Raw genomic sequence first — 11,348 nt, forward strand, 5'->3', positions numbered from 1 at the left:
GACTTTCCTGGATTTATTTGGATACGTCACACGGAAGGGAATGCCAAATTAGCATGACCACATCACTGAACAGTACAAATTTATTATTAATTACTAAAAATGAAATATGAGTAACCCGTATTTTAGCGTTCACTGATCAGCACGTAAGATAGCACACACTAATACTGCTCATCTACTCAATAATAATAAGCGTCGCGACGCGTTCCTCTGCACTTGCTAAAACCTCTAACATCAACAGACAGAACGGCGATAAAAACAAAAATAATAGCTCCTCACACATGTCCGCCGAGCACGTTGGCAATCGAAAACATCAACAACGGAATATTCGATAATCACCCCGTTTGTTGTATTAGTTATGTCGTCCCACAACTACTACCACTCTCTGTTTGCGCGATAAACGCGAGAAGTGTGATTTGTTTGCGCAGTCTATTTGCGATTTGCGCCTGACGATTTCTTTATTAAATCAAATGAATCGTGAAACTGATAAAATGCAATAGTTAGTGTCAAGCTGATAACTGTTGGTATCAATTGAAACACCAGTTGGATGACTTCGGTTTGGTTGCATTGACTGACCCTGACCCAAATCAGCATGGTTAGGTAAATGCGGATGCATTGGTTCACTGGTGTCCAGGAAAAATTCCTTCGCATTAGGTTTGGGCCAATGCCCTATGAGCAGGTCCCTGGATCGAGCATAGTACGAATGCTAAGTAAACAGACTGAAATTAATTCAACGCAAGGTCGTCTGTCCGCGTTTGAGAGAAGCTGTAATTTTGGCATAGCGAACGAGCGGCACTAATACTACAGTTTACTGGTGAATCAAGTAAATTGTTGATTTGGTGTTCAGTTTACTAGATTCGAGAACCGGGCACGGATCCATATCTATAGAACAACTGCCCCCATTAGACTTGTTCATCAATTGTTTATAAAATTTTGATATAAGGTGTTTATTCCAGAATTTGTCTGAAGCTAACGGAAAACAGCACGATGCTTGTATAAACTTCAACGATTAATTTAAAAAATCGGGTCGCGTTGAAAAGAAACATTACAAAAATCACCACTCCAACTATTCGTTGATAGCTAGGGAACAGATAGCCGACTGCTCTGAAATTAAATAAAAATCACCTCATCAAGTCATACAAGCAAACGTGTATAATACGCACCTGCTACTGTGCACAAATCATAACCAATCTCAACATCCAACCATTACGTGATTTGTAAGCTCCCCCTTACACGACAGGCGATCAACAGTTCCCTGTGTTATTTAGTACATCAGTGCTTCACGTCTGACAAGCTCAGTATCAGCCCGTTGCTGAAAGTTTGCGTGTGCGACAGGTCTCGTATCAGTTCAGTGGCAATCGGATATTCAAAAGTGCTGGACCTATTCACTAAAATAAATTAGGCGTTGATCGAGAAAATATCATGCTGCGCAGCATAGTGAAAGTCAAGGTTGGACAATCTTCCCAGTGTGCGGGATTGATTCGCTTACAGAGTACACAAGCGCAACCGGCGGCGGTAACCGCTTCGGCACAGGAATCCAATGTTGATCCGGAATGGGAAACTGCCTTACCATTCGATAGGATTCCCGGGCCCAGTTTATGGCAGATGATGAAGAATTTCGCCCCCGGAGGTGAGTCTCGTTTTTGCGGATTTTCAGTTCACTAGGCAGAGATGTGTGGAATTCTCGCAAACATATACAACAGACACCATTATCAATTCGGCTGTTCAGTCACGGATACCAATCCGTTGCTCTCTGTTTACTAACTTGAATGCGCAAGGTGTTAGTAAGTGGCAATGAATGCGGTCTATAGTAGGGCGGCTCAAAAGTCGAAACAAATATTATATTGTATTATTTTTATTGTTTGTAATGTAGCTGGGGATCATTTTATCAAACCATAGGAAATGTCAACGCTCAAGGAATTTTTCATTGATCATTGAATTTGTTTTTTTTTTTTCTAGCGTGAAGTGTCAGGGTGTTCTTAACCCTAGAACATTGCATTTGCGTTTTCCACCCTAGAACGTTGCACTAGGGTACAAATGTACCCCACGCTTTGATCGCAATTTTCGCAGGTAAAAATGCAAACAAAAGAAATGTATAGTACGTCATTTTCTTTGGTTTTTAATTGCGAAAACAGCTGTGTAAGTGAAAATACGGAATTTATTGAATCAATGATACATAAATTGGTTTGAACAAAAATAGAATGAAAATAGCGGGTTTGATTTTTTTCACAAAAATTACTATAGTTTTGCGAATTTTCAACCGATTTGAAAAAAATCAAATGATTCTAAAAGTTGAAAAAATGGTCTTGAAATGGTAGAAAAATGGAATTTCGATATTTTTGAAAAAGTGCAATCATTTTGAAGAGTGAAAGTTTAAAAATCGGGTTTTGGAAAATACCACGAAATGGGGTGGAAATTGAAATCAAAAAATATTTCTGGCCAGTATTGGTAACACGCAACGTTACTGTTACAGCAGTTATTGTGCGCAAATTATACTTGCGAGCCATTGCTTTGAAAAACAATAAAAAATCTACAATACAACAATAAAAATCAGTAAAAATGAGAACGATTTTTTTCTACATCAAAATTAAATTAAAATTATTGAGTAAATGATTAAAAACGGTTTTATAAACCCTACTAATTGTTACTTACGTAGTAAAACAACCAGTATTTAAACTGGTATTGTCACGAGTCACATTTCCACTGACAGCATAAAACCTGACGAAATCGTACACTGGGGTACAAATGTACCCCACGCCAACTTTGACACCTGCTTTCACAAAGGCTATAAGCAAACTGGCTATACCACCTTTTCCTACACTTACTAGGAACTCTAAATTGAATTATGGTTAGGGTCCCAGGTCGATGAATGCCGAATTCTCGTTTTCACACGGCTTCATAGAAGGCGTGGGGTACATTTGTACCCCAGTGTAACGTTCTAGGGTTAACAATGAATATTTTCAAATGGCTCGGGCCATTACAAGGGTGTCCCAAATTTGCGCTGTCAGGCAACTTTGAGATTTATGTTCCAAATGATCGCGAAAAGGGTACCGTAAACTGGGGTGACTTTGATCGTCGGGGTGACTTTGATCACTCAAAACTGTTTTCGTAGATTGCTTTTTTAACCAGAATAGTCTGCCCAATAATTTAAATTTGAAATGAGTTGTACTTCAACTTTTAAAAAATACTAAATAGATATACTTTTTGAGCATATTGTTTAATTTTTGGGTATAGAAAATACAAAAAAAACCGAAATTTAATTTGACCTTATTTTTGCGTTGTTTCGTAAAGTGTCTATTTTTATACAACAAATAAATCTTAGATTTTAGCAAGATTAATAAATTCCGCGCGAGTTTTTATTTTTCTTTAAAGTCGGATGTGCCAAATTGATTTTTAAAAGCTTGCTTATTTTAAAAGCATTTTTTGTGAAACAAGTTCGCAATTATTTTAAACTATTTTAAGCTTAAATTTGCAATATTTCTTTTATATTCAATACTCCAACGTTAAACCACTAAAATAAAACGATAAACCATTAAAATAAAACAAATTTAACAGAATTTTGTTTACTCAAATTTTACAGTATATGGAAATACTTTGTACAATACCAATTAACAGCTATTCAACAATGGATATCTTTTCAGAATTAATTCAAACTAACATTTGAATGGAAAACATTGACATCAAGAACTTAATGTGTGTGAGCATGCAGGCTATCAATGTCACCTCGAAATTCAAAAACGGACTTCAATTTGAAATATTTTTTACAAAAATAGTAGTTAGCGAACAAATTCAGATAAAACTATCTAATATTGTTCCTCATACATCAGTACATGGTTTAAAAATACTAAACTTGAAAAAAATTAATTGCGTCTAAAAATATGTGCTGATTACTTCGAAATTTGATCAATGTCACCCCGGTTTACGGTACCCAACTTTTGTATTACAGCAACATAAAAATATGTCTAGCTTCCTAAAGATTAGTAAGACCTTATCCTTGATATTTTTTACAGACACCTAAGTATCCAATCTAGAGTAAATAGCCTAATTTGGTCCTATTGGTAATGGCGTAAAAATATTGTTTAAACTCGAATCGAGTGCCCCAATTGTCGTCCTACCATTTGGACCCAAGCGTTATACAAAGATAGCAGACACCAACGGCTTCAAATGAGTAGGGTTATAATAGGAATGAGGCGAAAATAGGTTCATTACATGAAGAACATATATTATGGTCTGATCCATTCTAACATTTTCGTTCAGATTTTTTAAATTATAGGATTGTGGTGATGTGGGAATCAGTCAAACAAGGGAAGGGGGGTGGTTATTTTACATAACGTGCATATTTTTTTTGAAATTGCTTTATTTGATAAGGCATGTTTACGGTAGCTTATAGGTACCAATTTTTATTTGATTTTCATTTTGAATTTCTTAAAACTAGAGGATTACATATTTAACTATTGTTTGTATAATTAAACTAAATAAACTTTACAGCTATCTTATACAAATACAAGAGGAGATAATATAATATTCGTTCGATTAGGTGGTCATTTCCGGTTTTTTAATATAATCCTGCCTACACTTTAGGATTTTTAGCAGGGAGATTATAGCAGCAATTAATTACAGGGTGTTACGAAATAAAAAAATGAATGTACTTTTAAAGTGATCAGGTAGAGGTTGTAGGTCTACCCAAATGCAATACAAAACCATGTTTGTTCAATTTAATCTACTCTAAAAATCTTGATTAATAGCAAAAACAAAATCGATTTTGCGGAACTTTCGGCACTTAAAAAAATTCTACTCGTTCATTTTTTCACCGATTTTCAATTTTTTGAGTGTTGTGGAAAGAAGAAAAACCTCTCTAACGGTATACTATGTTATGTTCTTTTGTTAAAAATACTACGTGGTTTTGGGATAAAAATATGAATCTAATCATTTTTCCCAAGTAACAATTGAAGTTTTAAAGCACGCTACAAGTGCAGTCTAAGTTTTATGAGTGGCTATAAAACTATCATAAAACCTCAATTGTTACTTGGGTATGGCGATATTTTCATAAAATAAATATGAAAATTGCTCAACCTTTTTATTAGAAAGCGTCTTTATTTTAATTAATTTTAATTAAAAATCTATTTATGATCAAAATCGGTTGAAAAATGGCAGAGTTACTATTATTTTCCAAATTAGAAACTGTCTCGCATGAACTTTTAAGGGGACCCATATAAAATTTTCAAAAAATATTATTTTTTGCTCGATTACGTATACATTCAAAAGTATGCGCGTCAACTGGAACTGAAATTGGAAAAAAATAATGAGATATAATTATAGAATCGTGTAGTGCGAGCTTACCAACCCCTTAAGAGTTCATGTGAGCAAGTTTCGAATTCGGAAAAATAATATCTCAGCCATTTTTCAGTCTATTAGGATCATAAATAGGTCGTTGGATGCAGAATTAAATGTTCTTTCTAAATTTCTTATAAAAAAGACACTTCCTGATAAAAAAAGTTGAGCAATCTTCATTTTTTGAATAGAAAATGGTTACTTTAATATTATTGATCCAAAACCGCATAGTACTTTTAACAAAAGAATATAATATAGCATACCGTTGGAAAGGTCATTTCATCTTCTTTCCGCAACACATGAAAAATTTAAAATAGGTTGAAAAATACCTGCGTAGAATTTTTTTTAGTGCCGAAAGTTTCGAAAAATCGTATTTTTGCTATAAATCAAGATATTGAGGGTATTAAACATTTTTCATTCATTATTTTGCATTGCATTTGATAAGATCTACAACCCATACTTGGTAACTTGAAAAGGGCAAAATCGCTGTAGCACCGTGTTATTAGGGGGGGGGGGGGAAGGTAAGGGTTTCAGCGAGAAAAAAAACACTTTTTTGCGAATTTTTTAGAACTTTGCGTGAAGCGAATTAATCCAAACTTTTGTACATTATAGTATAGCATTTCAATGACATGCTGTAATTTTTCTAAGCAAAAATATCGACAAACCACTCGGTGACGAAGCTTTTTGTAGAACGTCTCTGGAAAAACATGATTTGCGGTGTTACCTGCCATGCCAAAACTACTGAACCGATCTCTTTCAAACATTGCATACACATTCAATGTAAAAAATACCTAGCCGCTTCGTTAAGTTTTTGAGATAAATTTTCAATTAAGGGTTTTTTTTACTCATTTTAAATAAAAATTACTATTTTTCACGAAAAATTCCGCCTTTTCATGCTCCTCCTCGATCCGGCTGGTGTTCCTCCAGACGATTTCGTAGGACATCTCAAGGTGAACTCTTCGTACACAGGCTCATTTTGACCTGTAATTCTATTTTTGGAACTCATAAGTGCACGTGTTTTTTTTTTATTTTGATTATAGAGGTTTTAATCTAAGGGTCATTCGCCTCTTTGTCCGGTTAGATAAATCTCTTTTAGAAAAATCTCTAACCCTATGTACGGGGTTGGGAATCGAACCCAGGTGAGCTGCGTACAAGGCAATCGATTTACCAACTACGCTATGCCCGCCCCCAAGTACACGTGTTAAGCATTCAATCGACTACTCCATTTGACCATGTATTACTTTTTATTTTAGTATAATCTATGAAAAATCTGTAGCAATATGCCAATGGGTAAATTAATGACTTATTTATAATTCAAACAGTGCACGGTCGGGCATCAACATGTGCGAAGGAATTTGTAGACATTACTAGCCCTTTCATATGGTGTTATTATTTTAATGATTGATCCCCCTAAAAGTGAAATATATTTACCAACTTTCTTGCAAGTATTATTGCACATATTAAAATTAAGTCGGCAAAGTTGTATTAAAGTCTTTATCTTTAATATGTTCAACATTATTGCTGAATGTTTGTGGATGATCCATTTAAAGCCAATTCATTACTATAACTTTTAAATGTCATTCTGACAAGTTCGGTGTGTAGAATAAATGAGCTAACTTTTTCGGAAAAGTTGTGGAGAGCACTCCTCTTCTTTTAATGCTTAAGAAGTCATAGCTCGTTTTATTTGGATGACCCCCAAAAACATTTTTTCAAATATCATTTCAGTTATCATTTCTACATGTCTCATATATTCTAAGAAGTTATTTCAAATGTCAAAATACACAATTTTTATTAACGCATCATTTTTCTTATCTCGAGTGTTTTCGAAGATATTGGACGTTTTATGAAAAACAGCAGTTTTTTCAAATCGTTTATAACTCTACTGTAGACAACGAGAGACAAGTGAACTCTATTGAGTTTTATAGTGTTGATGTAGCATTTTTGATTGCAGCTAGAGCTGGCTGCCCGTTTTCACTCGTTCAAAAGTTATTATTTTTAAAACTTTTGCTAATTATACCAAGAAATACCCAAAAACTTTCAAGTCGCAAGAGATAGACTGATTATCTCTTCTGGAAAGATATGTATCTTAATAAGACGAACAAGTTTCTGGAACATGCCGAAGCTTTATCTGCGATATTTAAAGAGTTATGTTAAATAAAAGGTTTTTAAGGGGTCAGTCACAAACAACGATCAATAACTTAGAGTGTAATATAAATAGAGATTCTTGGTCTTCAGTAAAGATGTTAGCAAAAACCAGTTCATTAACATTTCTGAAGACTGGATGTATACTTTCATACTTTGAAAAAAAAAAAAATGTAGCAAATATCTCACTTCAAAGGGAATTAATCACTATAACTATACCAGCAGAAGCAAATTCCGGTGTGCACTGTGCTAAGTACATTTCAGAAATGATAATCTCCATGTTAAACCATTTGACATTTTATTTTATTTTTTCTAAAGAAGAGCTCCTGTAAACATTTTAATAGGACCAGTAACATTGAGAGCCTCTATTTGTTTTCATTCTCTTTCGATTATTACGACGTTATTAAAAAAATCCAATAATTTTACTCTACATATCGAACGACGTGGGTTTTATTAGATTATTATGCATCGAGAGAAGGTGTAAATGTTGTAGCCGAGTAATCAACAGAAGAGAAAGTAAACAAAAATAATCTCTCTTTGTTACCTACGACGTAAGGAAAAGATTTCACCACAAATATTCAGGAAGGCTGGCTAGGTATAGTTTGTTTAACATTGTTCACAAACCTTCAACGTTAAAATGACTCGAATCTATAAATATTAGCGAAACAAGTTATTTCAAAACAAATCATAAATGAAAGTGCGTCACGCCCAAAATAAACTTAAACGATTCTTCATGATTTTTATCGTTAACTCATTTTACAGGACGCTATCACAATGTCACACTACCGGTGATGCACAAGTATTTTCAAGAGGACTTCGGCAGCTTGATCCATATGCCAGGTCTGTTCGGTCGGAAGGACATCCTGCTCAGTTTCAACCCGGATGATTTCGAGAAGCTATTTCGTGCGGAAGGAAAGTGGCCCGTCCGGCGGTCGATGGAGAGCTTTGTGTATTACCGCAAAGAGGTTCGTGCGGATGTGTTCAAAGGATTGGGCGGTCTCCTAACGGAGTATGAACTAATTATGGTTGGTTTACTTTGAATTATTCACGAATGTTTATTCTTGTAGAGAGGGTGAAGCATGGCAATCGTTTCGAACTGCCGTTAATCCCGTAATGATGCAGCCAAAGACGATTAAACTGTATGTTTCGAAGGTCGATGAAGTTGCCAGAGAGTTCATGGAAATGTAAGAATCAAGGTTCGTTCGTTTAGTGCTCATTTTTTGACGGTTGGTGGTTTTAGAATGAAAAATATTCGCGATGAGAAGAATGAACTACCGGATGACTACGACCAGTGGTTAAATCGATGGGCACTCGAAACAATGGGAGTTTTGGCTTTGGACACTAGACTAGGAGTTCTGAAAGATGAATCTGATGAAGCCAAGCATATCGTTTCGGTACATTCATTTGCTACGAAAATCCTCAGTATATTAATCCATCAAATAATTGTTTTTATAGAGTATTCGACAGTTCTTTGAGCTATCCTATCGTATCGAGGTATTACCGTCAATGTGGAAATACATCAAAACGCCCAAATTCCGAAAGTTGATGAACACGTTGGATGATCTTACAAAGTATTATTTAAAACATCTATTGGAATGTCCTAATTAATTCCACTACTTTTCAGAATCGTCATGTCCAAAGTAGATCATGCCGTGATTAGGTTGGATAAAAATCCCTCCACTGACAGTGATACCCAGAGTGTGCTCGAGAAACTACTAAAAGTTGATCGAAACGTAGCTGTTGTCATGGCTTTTGATATGCTGTTGGCCGGGGTCGACACGGTAAGTATACTTCAAACACCAAATAACCTCGTCGAAACAACATCTGATTTATTCACGAACTTTAGACTTCATCCGGTACAATTGGCGTCCTCTACTGTTTGGCCATGAACCCCGACAAGCAGGAAAAATTACGCCAAGAACTCCGTACTATCCTCCCGTACAAAGATTCCCCCTTGACTCCGGAGAATATGCGCAATCTTCCGTACCTTAGGGCTTGCATTAAAGAAGGTCTACGGATTTGTCCACCCACCGCAGGAAATGCTCGTGCCGCTGGCAGGGATATGGTTCTGCAGGGTTACCGAGTTCCCAAAGGGGTATGCGATTAACAAATGTCGCAGCAGAAAAGTGTAATATTTTCTTTAATACCTTAGACGGATGTGGCGATGGCATCGATGCTGTTGCAGAACGACGAATTGCATTTTGCCCGAGCCAAGGAGTTTCTTCCGGAGCGGTGGCTGAAAGAGGAAGCATTCCCAGGTGGCAAGAACATCAATCCGTTCGTGTATCTGCCGTTTGGATTCGGTGCCCGAGCTTGCATCGGAAAGCGTTTAGCCATGATGGAGATGGAGATGGTGATTTCTCGGATTACGCGTCAGTTCGATTACCGCTGGCACTACGGCGAGCTGAGGGTTCGTGGAGCTCTGGTTAATATTCCGGAAAATAAGCTCAAGTTTCAGATGAACGAGTTGGATGATTAGCGAGGTTGTTCAAAGATGTTTCAAATGGGGAAAGATATGTTATTGCATGCATGTTTAATAAATGTATTGATCGCAAATTTGTTGGCTCATACTAGTTGTAAGATACACACGAAAAACAACACTAATGACTTTTTAGCACGAAAAGAACAAAGTTTACAACGGCACGCAACGGATGGCTGACCAGAATTGGAACAACATTAGCATTGTAATGATTGATCCTCTCAGCAGCGCTCTGGGATGCTTCGGCACATTCTACAGTGGAATGATTTACGGTGTCGGCGTTTTGAAAGGAACTTGCATTTTCCCATAAACAACCGAGCAGCGAAACGATCGCTTATGGGGGGATAGTAAATTTATTAAATTTCATCATGACATTTTAATGGCAATCGTGTTGCTATTGGTTGTTGACTTCTTTTTTTTGTCCAAGGCTGGATTGGCAATTGATTGATTTTGCTTGGAGACCAATCAAGCAGCTCCAAAGGAAGCGACGGTAATCTATTTCAGTCAATGTAAAATAAAATAAATAACCGGAGTGGTTTCGTTTCGGAACGGGTAATAAAATTTCAACATATCTATCACGCGATTTTTTCAGTCACCCTTTGTTCCACTGTAGAATGGTTGAAATTTTATTGGTTTTATGATGTCGGTAGTAGACGAAAGCTTGTTCTCTTATTTGGACTAATGTGATTTACGATCGAAAGGATAAGTTATTCTACTTCTAACGAGGGCATATTATGGCCCCAGTGAATAGATTTTGCCAGATGACTCAGAAAGAAAAAGTCGATCGTTTGGAACCAAACCGACAGATAAGTTTGGGGGCATCAAATTCGGTCTAATTTGCTAATATTAATGATAGATTTTAATTCATATAGTGGAGAATTATTGGATACAGAATAGATAAACAATAATTTTCCGTGCTCTTCATTATGCAGATCTGTATAAAGAAACGGAAAGTCATTCTGTTGCGAAATTTGACAATCTGTTGCGACAGACTTTACAGTCGATTCTCAGTGTCTAAGATAATTGAAAACTAATTAACTTAGCTGAATACCAATCTGCGATGTTCAAAAACCTAATCTTTATTAATGTTCTCGCTAAAATATCTTTAAAAATAGTCGTCAGCAGCATTTGTAATTGTGTTTTGGTTTCAGCTGTCTATGACCGGGCTCACAACATTATGAACGTCATTCATAAACCAAATGCTGATTTGCGATTTTATTCATAAATAAAATTTTCCTAAATATTGGTTGAATTTTATGACATGATAAGGCCACCGCCAGTCAAACCAAGTAAAGCTGGGGAGCGGTTCGCTTGTGGATTTTTGAAGTAGAATACTTCTAACGTTTCAATATGGGGTCCCGTTTCAAAAATTTCAGTTGAGAAATTTTCCCAGATTTGA

General features: G+C 36.0%; 1 protein-coding gene across 1 annotated transcript; it reads left to right on the forward strand.

Annotated features, from left to right (window-relative positions):
* The first annotated feature begins 1,014 nt into the window (after window positions 1-1,014).
* On the forward strand, window positions 1,015-10,026 carry LOC131681833 (cytochrome P450 CYP12A2-like). The gene is made up of 8 exons (XM_058962887.1): window positions 1,015-1,627; window positions 8,233-8,479; window positions 8,538-8,654; window positions 8,711-8,864; window positions 8,926-9,041; window positions 9,095-9,251; window positions 9,317-9,565; window positions 9,623-10,026. The coding sequence occupies exons 1-8, from the start codon at window positions 1,420-1,422 to the stop codon at window positions 9,947-9,949; spliced, it is 1,575 nt and encodes a 524-aa protein (XP_058818870.1). The 5' UTR covers window positions 1,015-1,419; the 3' UTR covers window positions 9,950-10,026.
* The last annotated feature ends 1,322 nt before the right edge of the window (window positions 10,027-11,348 follow it).

This window comes from Topomyia yanbarensis, chromosome 2 (genome assembly GCF_030247195.1).
Source record: "Topomyia yanbarensis strain Yona2022 chromosome 2, ASM3024719v1, whole genome shotgun sequence".
Taxonomy (NCBI): Eukaryota; Metazoa; Arthropoda; class Insecta; order Diptera; family Culicidae; genus Topomyia; species Topomyia yanbarensis.